We start from the raw sequence: 17798 nt of genomic DNA on the forward strand, positions 1-17798 counted from the left end.
CCTCATTTGCCTAATGTCTCTCTATATGTCTTGAAAAATTCTTCACCTAAGCTAAGATCTGAATCACTATCAGAATTATCATCATTAATAGCACTAGCAACAAAAGCAACAAAATTGTAATGATCCTCTACTAAGTCAAATCCATTAGATAAGTCCTCATTACTCCAAGATACACATATCCTTTTTAGATTATTAGCATACTCAAATTGGATAACCATATCCTTGGCACTCAAAGCATTGCACCTATTCTTTTTGTCCTTATCAAGTTCCTCCTTGATAACTATTCCCTTTGACTTTTTTGGGGGAATATTAGCACTGGCTTCTAACCTATTTCTTGAAAGCCTTACTGAAATTCTTAGTAAGTAAAGCTATTTGCTCTTGAAGGTCTTCAATGGTAGCTGGTTGGGGATTTGGCACTACCTCATTTACTTGAAGGGTAACATTTTTGTCCCCCTTTGCTCTGTTATGTTTAGCGTTATCAAAATTGATTTCAAAGGTCTGTAGGGAACCAATGAGTTCATCAATGGCCAACCTTTCAATATCATTGGCCTCCTCAATGGTTGTGACCTTAATGGAAAATATCTTAGGAAGAGACCGTAACACCTTCCTAACCAATTTGCCATTAGAATACTATTCACCTAAGGCAAAAAGCTTGATTCGATAAGTCGCACAACTTAGCATATAATTCTCCAATTTTTTCTAATTCTTGCATCCTTAGGCTCTCAAACCTCGAAGTCAACATTTGCATCTTTAACTGCTTGACAATGGATGTTCCCTTCATGTGCAATCTCCAAAATATCCTAAGTAGTCTAAGTAATTGTGTATTTTACCATTCTCTTAAACTCTTGCATGTCAACTCCATAAAATATTGCATATCAAGCTTTTGAGTTAGCATTTGTCAACTTCTCTTCCTCAGTGGTCCACTGTGCTTCTAGCTTAACAACCCTTCCACTTTCAATATCCATTTTGGGTGGTTCCTATCTAGTTAACATAGCAAACCATGACCTCTCGCCAATGGACTTAATGTAAGCCTCCATACGAGCTTTCCAATAAGCATAATTGAGCAAATAGGCCCCTCTAAAAAAATTAGAGCAATTGAATTCCTGTCAATTTTGAAAGTGAGCAAGTAAAGCAATTAATCAAGAAGCCAATGTCTTCCTTTCAATTGTACATAATTTTGATTGGTATAATAACAAATTTAGCCCTTGATGTTTACATATTTGTCAATTTAATTTTTATTCTAAAAAAAATCAACAAATTTAGACTCAACATTTACACGTTTGTACAAATATTATGAGTTGAATTTGTTAAATCAAAACAAAATTGAAAGAACCTATAAACTTTTAGAGCTAAATTTATTATTAAACCATTCAAATTTATGTACAATTGATGAAAAATATTAATATCATGATTGATTGCACTTAATTGCACACATTCAAAATTTATAAGAATTAAATTGCTTCGATTTTTTTTAAAGAGGCTAATTTACTCAATTTTAAAATTGAGAGAGACTAGAGAAATCTTTTATCAAATAAATTTTAGCACTTCATAATTTTCTTACAAAATAATTTTTTAATCATACATATCCTCGTCGGATTTACAATTTAAAATCAAAGTTAATCAAATTAAGATAATATTCGTGTTTAATCTAATACTTAAAAGAAGTTGTTTCCCATAAATTTAAAATCACAGGTTGAGGCTTGAAGAATTCACAAAGTGTTTTAATTGTTATCGTTAACGTTACGGAAGCTAAGAGAAACAAAGACCATAATAGAAAATTATTTAAAAATATTATCTCCATTGAAGAGAAAATTTCTTAAAAGATAATGATGATGATTTGGGTTATATAATATGCAGGCCCCATTAAAATACTTTATTTTCGATTTGATTACCTGCGGTGCTGAGTCACATCTCCATTTTTCCATTTCATGATTTCAACAATTTTTATTTTTATTTTATTTTTTATTTTCTAAGGGAAAAAAAATAAGGAACTGTTTGGAGTTTTGACTTTGGATGTACGATCACATAAGATACAAATATATTCAATGCACGAACCTGTTAAAATCCGAGTGAATCCTTAATCAACAAATATGGGAGTTGGACTTTTGATGGAAGTTGGAAGCAATCTTTTTATAAATACCACCTTTTCCAAGTTTGATTTCCCAAAGAGTCAGCTACATGACATTTTGATTAGTCTCTTTCTTAATCTTTCTGTTTGTGTCTCTTTTCAAGGAGCAGAAGCCATTGGAATTCTGGGTTTTCTGTATGTTCTTCTAACTTATGAACTCTCTTCATTTTCACTTTGCATGATAATCTGTTTGCATTGTGTTCGATATTTCGCTATGCCGTGTTGTCAAAATTCAAGAAAATATTCATGTTGCTTTGATCTTTTTTCTTCTCTTGGAAACCATTAATGTGTACTTGCAAATATTATCACATAGAAAACAACCCTCAGAACTTCAACTACTTATGATTGAATTGCTTTTGCTCAATTCAAGATGTAGTTTCCATTGCATTTTTGGGTTATTTTGAGCTATTTCATAAATGGGTTCTCTGCAATTCTTGGTCCCACTGTTTCAAGTACTTATAACTGAATGTTTTGAGCTGTTCCATATATTGCTTCATGGATTGATGCTTATTCTTTAATTTGCAGGAAATTGGAAGAAAATCAGAATGGCAAGATCAAGAGTTCCCATCTTAATAATGGGAGTTGTGCTTTGGTGTTGCTTGACAACCCCAGCAAAAGCAGAATATATGAAATACAAAGATCCAAAACAACCTATACCTGTTCGAATCCAGGACTTGTTGGATAGGATGACATTAGAGGAAAAAATAGGACAGATGGTCCAAATCGAACGCGAAGTTGCTTCAGCCGAGGTGATGAAGGAGTATTTCATTGGTAAGCAACATCCATCACACTCTTCTTTGACAAGTTGTACCAAATTAAGCAATTTTTGAGTAAGGCATACTCAAAAGTAAAAGGGTATCTTTTGCTTTGACAGGAAGTGTATTGAGTGGAGGAGGGAGTGTCCCAGCTCCTCAAGCTTCTGCAGAAACTTGGATAAACATGGTCAATGACTTTCAAAGAGGTAGTTTATCAACCCGATTAGGAATTCCGATGATTTATGGGATTGATTCTGTTCATGGGAACAACAATGTTTACAAGGCAACTATTTTTCCTCACAACATTGGTCTAGGTGCAAGCAGGCATGTAGATGCGCTTTAGCTGTTTGGGTTTATTCTTTAATATGGTTCTACATTTCTACATCCTTGCTGAATTATTTTTCTTATAAACCAGGGACCCTGAACTAGTTAAGAAAATTGGGGCTGCAACAGCACTTGAAACCAGGGCAACTGGCATTCCATATGCTTTTGCACCTTGTATAGCGGTAGCTTTCATTTGCCTTTTCCTGTTACATTTTTATCTTTGGGGATGTATGAACTTCTTATGATGGTATATAATTAAGCAAATTTAACTAGTAAACTTTGAACAGGTGTGTAGAGATCCAAGATGGGGTCGATGTTACGAAAGTTACAGTGAAGATCCCCAGATTGTTCAAGACATGACAGACATTATACCTGGATTACAAGGAGGCATCCCTACTGACTCTCCTAAGGGAGTTCCATTTGTTGCTGGAAAGTAAGCAGTTTTCACAAACTACACATGTTCAACTCAATTTCACATTTAAGAGATCATCTTATTTTATATAGTTAACTGTATATAACAAGAAGTCATGCCATAAATGTCATGCCATAAATTATTGTACCTCTATTTTTGAAAGGGAAAAACTAATGTTGTGTAAACTGAATTCTACTTCTTATAAAGAGAAAACAAAAGTAGAAATATAGTCCCCACTTGCATCCACAATACAAAGTTTGAATGCCTCATGCAATTAACTTGGTTGGTCTTACTTCTTATCCACAACATATGTAGGGAGTTCCAAGCATTTATTGCTCTTTAAGAAGGAACCTATAGATACCTATACTTTCTTATTCTAAGCTTTTAATGACAGATTGAAATCATTTAAATAAGAGGTTATTATGTTTTAATGTTGGTGTATTACTTTATTTTTATGTAAAATATCATACTCCAACTTTCTAATTGCAGAATTTATGCAGCCTGTAAAAGTCGAAACCAATTTGTCTAAGTTTTTCTCCCTGTGGTATGCAGGAACAATGTAGTGGCTTGTTCTAAGCACTATGTAGGTGATGGTGGAACAACCAAAGGCATAGATGAGAACAACACAGTGATAGACTGGCAAGGTTTGCTCAGCATTCATATGCCAGCTTACTATACTTCAATTATGAAAGGTGTTTCAACAGTCATGATCTCCTATTCAAGCTGGAATGAGATTAAAATGCATACTAATCGTGAGTTAATCACGGGTTTCCTCAAGAACACACTTGGTTTTAAGGTATAACTGTTTCTCATAGCACCAAAAAATAAAAAGTTCGAGTAACATAGGCCCACCAACATCGCTTTTCAAAAGAACCCGGGAGCATAACATAGATTCTGCACATTGTTTCAGGGGTTTGTCATCTCGGATTGGGAAGGTCTTGATAGGATAACATATCCACCACACGCAAACTATTCATATTCAATTCAAGCTGGAATTCATGCGGGCATCGACATGGTTAGAGTTCATTTTTCTTATGTTTTTAAAGTGTTGGATGTACTTATAATAATAATGTGAACTAATCGCAGGTCATGGTTCCGTACAACTATAAAGAATTCATAGATGGGCTAACCTTCCATGTGAAAAACAATGTCATCCCCATGAGCCGCATTGATGATGCAGTAAGGAGAATTTTGCGAGTTAAGTTTGTAGTGGGACTATTTGAGAACCCACTCGCTGATAATAGCTTGGTTGACCAACTAGGAAGTCAGGTTAGTTTATTAGCTATGTTTAATTGTATGGAACTGGTTATTCTTGGGGATTTCCTGGACCATACAAATCATTGGCCTGGTTTTTCAGCTTTAAAGATTAAGATTATTATAATGTCGTAACTTTTCCGAACCAATCCGACAGGAACATAGAGAGTTGGCTAGGGAAGCAGTGAGAAAATCGCTTGTTTTGCTGAAGAATGGGCAATCTTTGAATCAGCCATTGCTTCCCCTACCTAAGAAGACCTCAAAAATACTAGTTGCAGGTAGCCATGCCGACGATTTGGGTTATCAATGCGGTGGATGGACAATGGAGTGGCAAGGATTTAACGGCAACAACCGTACAATTGGTATTTCTCAGCCCTGTGCCAATATATTCCTAGCTTTTATAAACCTTAAAGCATTAACCATTACAATGACTCTTGTTACCAACAGGTACAACAATCCTAGCTGCCATCAAGAACACGGTTGATCCAAGCACCAATGTCGTATACAAGGAGAATCCCAACGCAGAGTTCGTCAAGTCCAACAACTTCTCCTACGCCATTGTGGTAGTAGGGGAACATCCGTATGCAGAAACAGATGGTGATAGCATGAATTTGACAATTGCAGACCCTGGTCCAACCACGATCAGAAATGTGTGTGGAGCTATGAAATGCGTTGTTATCATAATATCCGGTCGCCCCGTTGTAATCGAACCTTATCTTGCCTCCATAGATGCTCTTGTCGCCGCTTGGTTACCTGGTACCGAGGGACAAGGTGTTGCAGACGTTGTATTTGGTGATTATGGTTTTACAGGCAAGCTTCCTCGTACATGGTTCAAAACGGTCGATCAACTGCCGATGAACGTCGGGGATCCGCATTATGATCCTCTCTATCCATTTGGGTTTGGCATTACTACTGAACCAACTACAAGGCAAAGCGATGACAATCCATTCTTAAGTATTTCATCTTATTTCAATTAATTTTCATTTGTTATACAACTAGCTTTGAATTTCAGTAATTCTTTATATATGTTTATATGTATATAGTAAGATATTTTATAGGAAAAAAATTGGAAAGTCTCAATACTATTAGTAAAGTCAGATTTTCAACATTTGATATGTATTATTAATTAAAAAATATTTTCCTTCCATTTATTCTTTAGTATGATTAAAAAAATTTTATAAGTACAAAAATATCTTAAAAAAAGGAAAATTAATTCCTTATATTAAATTCGCATTAAATTGAGTTCATGTCCTTAAAAAAAATCAATTAAGTTGTTCCGTTAACAGTTTTTGTCTTTAACCATATTAACCATTAAAATCAATTGACGGACTAATCAAATAGTGACACATGGTAGTTTATAGTTTAATCTTATAGTTTCTCATTAAAAAAATATAAAAAAAATCATTAAAATGATTAAAAATCATAAAAATATTAAAATTTATATAATATTATAAAAATTATAAAAACTTATCAATATTATAAAAGTTATAACAAATTATAATTTTTTATAAAATTAATAAAACATATTTAAAATAGTTAAAATTTTATAGTAAACTATAAAAAATCTTAAATAATTACAAATAATAGAAAAAAAAAGCCATTTAAAATTCCTAAAATCATAACGAACACATGAGATTTGACCAATCGCTAGATAATGAGAATAGTCATTAAATCGATAGTCTTTTTCATATTAATAAAATATTTTAATCTTTTACAAATAAATCGATAATTGTGGAACCCCTCCTTTTTATTAATAATATATATTTTTAAAAATTTATCTCTAAATTTTTAGGTATAGTAGTTTGTATACTGAAAAATTGAAAATTGTTAGCTAAGTATTGTATGATATAGAAAGTGTTTTCGGTATAATTAGATCCTACCAAACCAAAATTTCGTTACTTAATAATTGTAAGCATTAGCATATATCAGTATGAAATATTTTAATCAAAGTTTTCAAAACTAAACTAATGACCAAATTGGTTAGGTCCCTAGTTCACTGATTTGATCAGTTTGATTAGTCCATCCAATTCAATTAAAAAATTTATTAATTTTTTTAAAAAAATAAAAATATTAAAAAAATCCTATTCAACAGGTCCGTATCAATTTCTGAGTCAATCAGTCAAATAGCTTTTTCCAAATTAATACCATTACCAATTCTTGATCCAACTGGTCAAATCGATTAATCCGGTCCTATTCAAATAACATTGATTTTAACAGCTATTTCTTTTATCCAATTATTGGTCTAATGTCAGGTGTTTATTTTGATTTTAGGGGTTTAATTTCCAAAATGAGGATCTAATAAATATTTTTTTATGATTTTTATATATTTTTAATATCTTATAATTTTATTCAAAAAATATATTTTTATTTATAATTTATTAGAACTTATTATGATTTTTTATAAGTTTTACAATTAATGATAATTTTTATAATTTGTATGATAATTTATTATAACTTTTTTGAATTTTTATAAGCTTTTATAATATTTATAAGTTTTGATGAATTCTTTATAAGTTTTAAATATTTTAAATATGTTTTAATTTTATTATTGTTATAATTATTTTTATAATTTATTAGAATTTTATAATGTTTATAAGTTTTATGAATTTTTTTATAATTTTTATAAGTTTATATAAATTTTTAATATTTTATGTATTTTATAATTTTTTATGAAAAATATAAGATTAAACCAAAAGATGCCTCGCATCACCGTTTAATTGGTCTCTTAATTGATTTAAACGATCAATGTGATCAAAGACGAATATTGTTAGCAAAGGAACTTAAGTGATTTTTTTATTAACAACAAAGGCTCAATTGAGTACAAATTTAATTTAAGCTCAATTAAATTCTTTTTTCTTTTTTTTTTTGTTATGGACCTTTTTATACATGTGAGCTATTAAAAAAAAAAGACTAATTAGTAATTGAGTGTAATGGTAAGGTACATTGTACTCCCAATGAAAGGATCGAGGTTCAAACTTTGAAAATGATATTATTGAGAGGGGCAACCACGAACCTCGACCATGAACTGTAAAACGAACGTAAATATAAATATACACGTTAAATTTACATCATTCTTATTTTGTCTTTGTCTCTCCTTTCACTTTTCCAGTATCCTCTTATCAATTCTTTTTAATTTTTAATTTTTTCTAACCTAAATTCAATCAACATTTGCGTATTATTTGGTATCCCAATTGCAAATTTCTAACAAATATTTTTTAAAAACCAAAAACGTTGCAAATGGATAAGAAAAATTGTAAATCCATTCTATATATTAAAATTAAAAATGAAACTTTGGTTGGATTGATGTTACCAATAATCGGATTCCAACTTAATTACTAGATTACTAAAAGGTTTTGAGAGGGTGGTAGGGAGGACTTTAGAGTTAAAGAGAAAAAGGAAAAAGAAAAGAGGGCTCATTTCATCTTCATACAAGTCGGCCATAAAGCACAGTGTTGGTCGTCCTTAGAATGAGTTTACATGTAACGTATTTCAAAAGGAATACATTTTAAGAAATTCCATTGGATATTTTCATTACACCAACTTTTGTCACTATTGGAATCTCAAGAAGGTAAAATTTTATAATTTATATTGGATTTTTGTTGGGATTCTCAGCTTGGATTTTTCTCTGTTCTTCTTTTTTTTAATAAATAAGGGTCATTGTCGAGTTATTCTTTTTTTAATTTTCTATTTAGAAGAAAATGAATTTCTTTTAAACATCAAAATTAAATTCAATATTTTTAAGTTACGAATAACACATGATTAAATGATATCATTTTTGTTAACAAGCATCGTAAAGGTATTAATATCTTCCTCACACGTAGCTGAACTCTTGATCCCAAATTTCCTTTTTGTGGACCAAAAAGTTATCTTTTTAATCAATTTTAATTAGAATATTTTAAAATTTTATTAGAAAGATATGTTTTTAGGTGAACAATCACACCTAGCAAAAGAAACTCTAATTTTTTTTTATTTGACATCCACTAAATTAAATGACCAAATATAGAATTAAATCATAGACTGATATTGGTTTATGATCTGATTTAGAAATCTGTTATGTAATGCTAATGCAAAAAAATCGTAACTAATTTAGTGATAAACAAATTAATTGAAGTTCGTAAAAAAAAAGGTAAGAAAATAAATGATTGCTTATCTACCACATCATCTCTTTAAATGGAGAATCCGTGTTATTCGCTTGTTCTTTTACACGATTTAAAGCAACTACGAAACTCAGGATGTAAGACATATATAAATAAAAATTCTTGTTTTGTTTTCCAAACTACCCTGCTTTCTTTTTCAACATTATAATCCTTCTCTCTTTTCCAAACCACCATTTTCTGTATCTTCGTTTGTAGGCACTACCACACCATTATTGTATTTCTGGGATTTTCCTGTATGTTCCAGTTCTACCTTTCTTTTTCTTTTCTTGCATAATGTATGTATGAAGCTGATAAGTGCAATATCCATGGTGACATGCAAAACAAGCTTAGGATGTTTTTTTGATTGGTGAATTTTGGTTTTAAATTTTAGGGTGTTTTAGAAGTCTGAGTCTTTGTGGTGCATGTTTGGAGTCCTTTCTTTCTATTTGATCTTTTGATAAAGTAGTTATGGAGTATGATATGGATATTTGGATACTTTTCTTCAATCTTTTCTTTGTTTCTCCTTTTCAATAATCTTAGGTTTACTTTATAATTTATTTTAGAATGTGTCATATGAATAACATAGATTGTCATAATATAGATTTTACCCTGAAACTGGGATTGTTAATTTTCTTGTTTCAATTTTGAAGGAAAATCATTGAAAGAGTAGAATGGAAACACCAAGAATTGTTGGCATCCTTTTGATGGGAATCCTGGTTTGGTGCTGCATGGCAACTTCAGCAAATGCAGATACAAAAATGATCTATAAAGATTCAAACCAGCCGTATAATGTTAGAATCAAAGACTTGATCGGAAGGATGACATTAGAGGAAAAAATTGGACAAATGATCCAGATTGAGCGCAACGTTAGTTCACCTGAGGTCATGAGAAAGTATTTCATCGGTAAGCCTATCATCTATTTACTTTCATAATGTAATGATATTGCCCATGGACACCTCTAGACTCAAAGGGCGAATGAATTTGCATTTGGCAGGTAGTTTGTTGAGTGGAGGAGGGAGTGAGCCAACTCCACAAGCTTCACCGAAGGATTGGATCGACATGGTCAATGAATTTCAAAAGGGCTCATTATCATCCAGATTAGGAATTCCAATGATTTATGGGATTGATGCTGTTCATGGCCATAACAATGTCTACAAGGCAACCATTTTTCCTCACAACATCGGTCTCGGTGCTACCAGGCAAGTTTGAATACTTTCGCTAGCCATCACCTTATCAGAAATCGGAGGAAGTTCTCATTAATTTTGAACCAGGGATCCTGAACTAGTTAATAGGATTGGAGTTGTAACAGCTCTTGAAGTCAGAGCCACAGGCATTCACTATGTTTTTGCACCTTGTATTGCGGTAAACATTCCCGAACCACGTTAAATATTATCTCTTGTTTATGATTGGAACTTTTTAAGTGAATTGCATTATATATGGAGCAGGTATGTAGAGATCCGAGATGGGGTCGATGTTATGAAAGTTACAGTGAAGATCCCAAGATTGTTCAAGACATGACTCAGATTATTCCAGGATTACAAGGACAAATCCCTTCTAGTTATCCCAAGGGTGTTCCATTTGTGGGTGGAATGTAAGCAAGTTATTATAAACAAGAACAACACATAATTGAGGCATGTTTAAGTAATATGAAAAGGTAAATTCATCCGTGCTTTGGTATCCAGGGAAAGTGTTGCAGCTTGTGCCAAGCACTATATAGGTGATGGTGGAACAACCAAAGGTATCAATGAAAACAACACAGTGATTGACAATAAAGGTTTGCTTAGCATTCATATGCCAGGCTACGTCAGTTCAATTAGAAAAGGTGTTGCAACAGTCATGATCTCCTATTCGAGCTTGAATGGAGTTAAGATGCATGCTAATTATGAGATGGTCACCAACTTCCTTAAAAAAAACCTTCGTTTCAAGGTACCAAACCCTCTAATTTTACAACAATAAAAAGAAATCTTCTTATGCATGTATGTTGGGACATTGTTTCAGGGCTTTGTCATCTCAGATTGGGAGGGTATTGATAGAATCACTTCTCCACCCCATGCTAACTATACATATTCTATTGAAGCTTCAGTAAACGCTGGCCTTGACATGGTTAGTTTGTTAAGCAGTTTCATCCTTTTTTTTTCCCCTTTAAATGCTAATGGTCATTGTTTTTTAATCCTTCAGATTATGCTTCCATACAACTACACAGAATTTATTGATGGACTAACCTACCTGGTGAAGAATAATTTTGTTCCCATGAGCCGCATTGATGATGCAGTGAAGAGAATTTTGCTAGTTAAGTTCACGATGGGTCTGTTTGAGAACCCACTAGCAGATGAAAAGTTCGTTGAGCAACTTGGATGTGAGGTTAGCCAACTAGCTTGGTTGCTTTCGATTACCAAGATGATTATAGTTTCCTGATTTTGCCTTACCAATTCAACAGGCACACAGAGAATTGGCTAGGGAAGCAGTGAGAAAATCACTTGTGTTGCTAAAGAATGGAAAATCTGCAGATGCTCCATTACTTCCCTTGCCTAAGAAGGCATCAAATATACTAGTGGCTGGTAGCCATGCTGATAATCTGGGTTACCAATGTGGTGGATGGACAATTAAGTGGATGGGATTTAGTGGAAACAACCTCACAACCGGTAATAAAATACTTTCATATTTATCCACTTGTTTCAATTTGCTGAAGAATCCTTAAGAATCTATGCAACTGACCTTTCCATAAACAGGTACTACAATCCTCACAGCCATCAAAAACACAGTTGAACCGACTACTAAAGTTGTATACAATGAAAACCCTGATGCTGAGTTTGTCAAATCCGGTGGTTTCTCATATGCAATTGTTGTAGTAGGGGAGCATCCATATGCAGAGACAAAAGGAGACAACTTAAACTTGACAATTCCTGAACCAGGGCCAAGCACAATCACAAATGTATGTGGAACTGTGAAATGCGTTGTGGTTGTAGTTTCCGGTCGTCCTGTTGTGATCCAACCTTATGTTGCCTCCATTGAAGCTCTTGTCGCTGCGTGGCTGCCAGGAAGCGAGGGTCAAGGAGTTGCTGATGTGTTGTTTGGTGATTTTGGCTTTACCGGCAAGCTTTCATTCACCTGGTTCAAGACTGTTGATCAGTTGCCAATGCATGTTGGAGATCCACATTATGATCCCCTCTTCCCATTAGGATTTGGCCTCACCACTCAACCAGCCAAAGCACAGTAGCCAATCTTTTCTATAAGTTACATCTACTTTCAAGTAGTTTGAAGCCATTTACAAACTACATTTATATTTTTTTCTATCCTAGTTTTGAATTTTTTTTATCTTATTTCTATATTATATGTAATTATTTATCTTTATCTTTAACTTTATAAGTAGAGGTTTTTGTTAATAAATCAAGTGGAGAGATTTCTTAAGCCTCCCATTACTTCAATACAAGAGTCCAACTATAGCATCTACTATTAGTAAAACTGAATATTGAAAAATAAATCTCATCAACTTTTCTTCTAAAGCTGCTTCAAATGATCACCTTCACATCAACAATTTCCATCTATTCTCATCTATTCTAACACGAACTATCCATTCTTATCATATTCTTCCAATTCTAAAGTTCCACAAATATTATACTGTAACTTCTAGCTGTCATCTTTGTGATACCCAATTGTTGCCCGGGGCCCAAAATCATTTGCACAGCCCAATAAACCAAATACATGCGGCCCAAAATAGCCCAATTTCATTAATTCAAGCCCAAATCTAGCCTAACCCAATTAACCTAATCCTAAGATGATCCTAAGAACCCTAATTTACCCTGCGCCGTACATGCTCTCCACGTCGCAGTAACTTCCAGCGCCGCGCACGCCCCACGTCGTGGTAGTCCCGCACTTCGCGTGCTCTCCGCTCACACACGCACGCACCTGCAAATCACGAACAACATCAGTTTGTATATACACACGAAATTTGTAAAAAAGGGTTCGGCTATAAAAAGGCCAATCATTCTTTGTAACGGGGTTAGCAAATTTTGTACTGGAAAAAAACTGAAAAAGAAAATACAAGAAAAAAAAGAAGCAAGGATTTTGAAGGTGACAGATTTTATTTGTCTTTTCCTCTGTTCATTTTACTGTTTTTACTTTATTTTGTTTTTCTTTTGTTATCCTAAAACAAAAATAAATAAAGAGAAGAGGGAAAGGAGGACTTACCGTCGTCGGGCGCCCTCGTTCGTCGTTATCTGGTCGGAGTTGGGAGAACGGCAGAGAAAGGAAGGCTGAGGCACAAACACTTGAAATGGCAGAGGAGTGGTGTTTTAGGGTTCCAAGTTTGGGCTTATATATGTCGTTAAACGACGCCGTTTGGCGCCTGTTTCAGTGGCCCCAAAACGGCGCCGTATTGCCTATGCCCGTGTGCGATCCGACCCGGGGAGGATCCGCGCATTTTTCTCAAATGGATAATTTTCGCAATTGGTCCCTTTTTTTTTTACAGTGCTTTAAAATTGTTTTTTATTTCTTTTAAATTAAGCAAAATATTTTATTACTGTTTCAATTTGGTTCGTGTTGCTGCGCAGCGTTTTGGAAGATGGGATTAATTTCGCTTTTGATCCTCCTCATGTTGCGTGAATTTTAATTTAGTCCTTTTTAGTGTTTTATATCTTTAAATTCAGCCTTTCAATTTTGTTTATTTTACAGTTTGATCCCTAATTGGTAGCTTTAGGTTTACTTTAGTTTTTTTTTTATATTACCGATATTGTTATTGCATTATTATTTTTATAATGTTATTTATTATTATTACATATATTTATGCGCATATGTATCTTATTATTTATTATATATATTTTATTAACATATATACATATTTTTTATTTTATTATTATATTTATGCATATACACGCATATGTTTTATTATAATATATATGTATATATTTTAAATGTTCTTTAAATGAATACACATACATATTCTATTATTATTTTATTTTCTTAGGCTTTACATACATATACATACATACGTATATACATTATTATTTTATAATATTTATACATTTTTCATATTTTTATAATCCTATATATATTTCTTTTATAATATGCATATTTATACATTATTCAAATTATTATAAATATATTTTTCACATGTTTTTATGTATATATTTTCATATTTTCATAATTTACTAATATATTATACTTTTACTTTTATTTTTTGTAAATGTATGAATATACTTTATATGTATTTTATTATTGTTTTTCATGACTTTTGAAATCATATATATATATATGCACTAACATTTTGTAATACTTATGCATTTTCTTATTTCATATTCATACACATACTTGCAAAATTCACTTATATATCATTTATATATATATCATATACATGTATAATTTAAATTAAAATATTTGTTTCATATTGCATTGTTTTTTTAACACATTTTTTAAATACATTTTGATTTTGTCAAAACATTAAAATCATTTTTTATGATTCAAAGGTTCTCAAAATAAAAAATGATATTCAAAGTTAAGGGATTTTCGAGGAAAATTGAGCCCTAACGTATTGGGTTCCGATTTTCTTTGTTAATTCCAAATAATCGAGAATATTCGTTATTTAAAATTTATAAAAAAAAATTATTTTCGGAAATTCAATATGTTATGTCTAACGTATTGGGCATGACATATAGCTTCCTCGAAATGAAGATTTTCTTTAAAAATTTAAAAAGCTATATTCAAAGTTCGGGAGTTTAACCAAATCTTTTTAATTTTCGACATCAAGACATTAAATAATCAAATTCGGTACCGATTTTGGGCGTTACGAGGGTGCTAACCCTTCCTCGTGCGTAACCGACTCCCGAACTCATTTTCTCAAATTTCGTAGACCAGATTTGTTTTTTAAGGTGGGCCGATCACACCTAAATCACGAATCGGTGGCGAGTCCAGTTTTATTTGTCGATAACTAAATTTTTATTTTCAAAAAAATAGTTTTGACAATCTTCGTATCAGAGTGATGGATATATGAACTCCAGGGGGAATCTAACATCTACGAGAGCATTAGATATATTATTATAAAGCAATACTGGAAATGTAAAACATACCAGTACATTGTGCTATGCCATCATCAGTCCATGTCTGCAATTACAGAGCAACTTCGCTGGCCTTGTTCTCAGCTTCTTTAATCTGCATCTAATATGGTATTAATTTTCTCAAACTGCTGCTTTAGCTTATTAAGATCTTTGCCTTTGTTCTTCCTCTCAAATTTTCTTTTCTTTTCTCACATTCATTGTATTTATCTTCATCTTTCTTTTTGCCTTCCTTTGCTTTACCCTTTTGCTTCCCTTCCTCTACTTTACCTTCTGATTCTTTCCTGATATTTTCTATTGCTATTTCCCTGGAGGCTATGCCACTCATGCTTCACAACATTTTTTCCGGCTTCCTCTTTTTCTCCTCATCATCTGTTTCTTTTCTCTTCTTCTTCTCTTCTTTTTCTCTATCCTTGTGCTTTGCATCTTTATTATTTTTTATCTTTCTTCTTATCCTTTGCTATCCTCTTTTTACCTTCTGATTCTTGTCCTCTTTTTCTCATTCCGTAAATTCTGTTATATTTTCTTTGTTTTTGTTGCTTTGTAATTAAACGAGGGCGTTTTGGCTACGGGTATGTTATAACCGTTTAATGAGACGGCGTGTTTCATACCTCCAGCTGGCCATAACGGCCTCTAACTGAAAATCAAACTCTCTCTCTCTCCTCCCTCCCTCCCTCGTGTTTATCAGCAGAGGGAAGGGAATGGTTATGCAAACAATTATGGAATGAAAACTGCTTCTTTTTTCTTCCTCCTCATTCTCTGCCTCTTTCTTTCTCATTTTCTTTTTTATTTTTGGAATTCATCCTTAACAAAGGTATCAGAGCTTGGCGGTTCTCATAGCCGGTGAAGGGATTTCCACTCGCTTGCAAAAGGAGGTGACCTATCTTCAGTAGGAGATGACCAAATTGCAAACTAAGGTCTCCCGGTGGGATACTCATTTGGAGGAACGATTCAAGGATTTGAAGGAGGATTTGAGAGGTGAGTTCAAGTCAGACCTTTAGGAGTTGTTTGAATAGTACTTGGGAAAGTTGACTGGTTCTTCAGGAGCTGGACCATCAATAGACAAAGGAAAAGGCGTATTGGAAGGGCCTCCACCATGTTTTCCCCCTAGGGAGTCATTGCCAACCCCTCATCGAGTGAGATTGGAATTTTGACCTCCTCAGCGCCAAGGTAGTATGGATGGATATTGTTTCACGATCCCACAAGCTGGAGTGCCCCCGGTTTGATGGCACTGACTTTCAAGGCTGGTGGCCCAAGTTAAAGCAGCACTCCGAGACTAAAAGAGTCGCAGTCAATTTAAAATGCAATTCTTCCTTCTCATGATTTGGCTCTACATCCTTCGCCTTGACTTTGAAATGCAATTCTTCCGTCTTCACCTTTCTTTCTCCATTGATTATCAATTCAGATGTATCTTGCGACTGTGAACCCTTTCCCACAAACTCAAACTTGAATGTAAAGCCTTCCTGAGTTTTCTGCAAATTCCTTGAAAGAAATGTGACGTGTGAATAAACAAGGACAAAATACAACCGTAAATGACGATGGAGTATAGGATTCATAAAAGAACACAGCAAGATGGTTGGTATATTACAACTGCCGGCGTTACACATGATATCAATTCTAACACAGAAGTTGTGATGGTAGCAGCAAATTGTTTCAATTTTCTAACACACAAAAACCCGGAAATCCGTACTAATTCGATTCAACTGGAAAAAGTAACCTTACATTTCAAGCAATACAATAAAAGGACAAAAATGGTACTATAAAATGTGTTCATGACAAATCAATGTAAGATTATTTTCAAACCATTATAATTTTCGTACTTCCAAGAATAAGGCTACTATGGACTGGAGACATATGAATACTTATAAGAAACGGATTTTAGATACCAGTAATATTTGTGAAACCCGGTGCGACATTGTGACCTTGCACCACTAGTAACACCATAAACAATGCTGCGATCAGATGCAGCCAACCCAGCCCCTCTCCGACCATCATGACAACTGCCACAACCAAGGACAAGCCATTACAACCTAATGTCACTGCCTCAAAATTGACCGAGCCACAATTGAGTCGACCTATGTAGTCCTTAGTACTCAAGCATGTTATTGTCATTTAGATATTCACCCAAATTATACACTAGACAGTCCAAATCATTTTCAGTATATTCATAAACATGAAATCTCTATTTATGAACCTGTAAGAATATTCAAATTATCTACAAGAAGAAAACCAGCTTATGATGATGATTTAAAAGGAAAGAAACATATGCTTCCTGAAATGTCCAAATTGATCATCCTCCTGAAATCTAAGTTATTATTATACAAATCAAGAAATACCCAGATTCTGTTTCCCATCAAAAATTCAAAAAAAAGAAATCAAAACAACAAGCAATCAATAAAAATGAAAGCTTCATCTCAGCAAGCTGCCAAAAAAGAAAAAGAAAGATCTTGAAAAACCCAAAACCAAAACAAAAAAGAAGAAATGTAGAGATGTAGAGATGTATGTATGTACCTTGAATTTGCTAAGACAAAAGAGGAGTAGAAAGTTGTGGATGTGTTTAGAACACCTCCACTGGGGTGTTACTTTCAATCTCACTGCCATCTCAAGTTTTAACAGGAAGTTAGAGGTCCAGCGCATAGACTGGAACCCCAACAAAAGAATAATTGCTCCTTTAACCCCCTTCATATTTATTTTCTTTTTGAAGAATCTCTATTTTTTTAATATATATAATTTTAATTATTA

The 17798-nt window shown here is 33.2% G+C and overlaps 2 protein-coding genes and 1 long non-coding RNA gene across 8 annotated transcripts; 2 read left to right on the top strand and 1 right to left on the bottom strand.

Moving 5' to 3' along the window:
• Nucleotides 1-2022: 2022 nt before the first annotated feature.
• Nucleotides 2023-6020, top strand: LOC107941931 (beta-glucosidase BoGH3B). Of its 2 annotated transcripts, XM_016875555.2 has the most exons (10): nt 2023-2263; nt 2654-2899; nt 3003-3207; nt 3299-3389; nt 3495-3640; nt 4172-4415; nt 4530-4634; nt 4706-4888; nt 5031-5235; nt 5321-6020. In XM_016875555.2, the coding sequence occupies exons 2-10, from the start codon at nt 2674-2676 to the stop codon at nt 5848-5850; spliced, it is 1935 nt and encodes a 644-aa protein (XP_016731044.1). In that variant the 5' UTR covers nt 2023-2263; nt 2654-2673; the 3' UTR covers nt 5851-6020. The 2 variants fall into 2 exon arrangements, with proteins under 2 accessions (XP_016731044.1, XP_040960035.1); XM_041104101.1 differs by lacking the exon at nt 2023-2263 and having other exon boundaries at nt 2850-2899; nt 3003-3089.
• Nucleotides 6021-9102: 3082 nt separating this feature from the next.
• LOC107941936 (beta-glucosidase BoGH3B) lies at nt 9103-12512 on the top strand. The gene is made up of 10 exons (XM_016875563.2): nt 9103-9263; nt 9660-9912; nt 10004-10208; nt 10281-10371; nt 10455-10600; nt 10692-10935; nt 11008-11112; nt 11188-11370; nt 11447-11651; nt 11739-12512. The coding sequence occupies exons 2-10, from the start codon at nt 9681-9683 to the stop codon at nt 12224-12226; spliced, it is 1899 nt and encodes a 632-aa protein (XP_016731052.2). The 5' UTR covers nt 9103-9263; nt 9660-9680; the 3' UTR covers nt 12227-12512.
• LOC107941933 (uncharacterized) lies at nt 12479-17719 on the bottom strand. Of its 5 annotated transcripts, none has more exons than XR_005920484.1 (4): nt 17568-17715; nt 16943-17056; nt 13198-16528; nt 12479-12915 (listed from the first exon to the last, which is right to left on the bottom strand). It is a non-coding gene; the product is annotated as an uncharacterized lncRNA (long non-coding RNA). The 5 variants fall into 5 exon arrangements; XR_005920485.1 differs by having other exon boundaries at nt 13198-16538; XR_005920487.1 differs by lacking the exon at nt 16943-17056 and having other exon boundaries at nt 17568-17719.
• Between the last annotated feature and the right edge of the window lie 79 nt (nt 17720-17798).

This window comes from Gossypium hirsutum, chromosome D11, assembly GCF_007990345.1.
Source record: "Gossypium hirsutum isolate 1008001.06 chromosome D11, Gossypium_hirsutum_v2.1, whole genome shotgun sequence".
Taxonomy (NCBI): domain Eukaryota; kingdom Viridiplantae; phylum Streptophyta; class Magnoliopsida; order Malvales; family Malvaceae; genus Gossypium; species Gossypium hirsutum.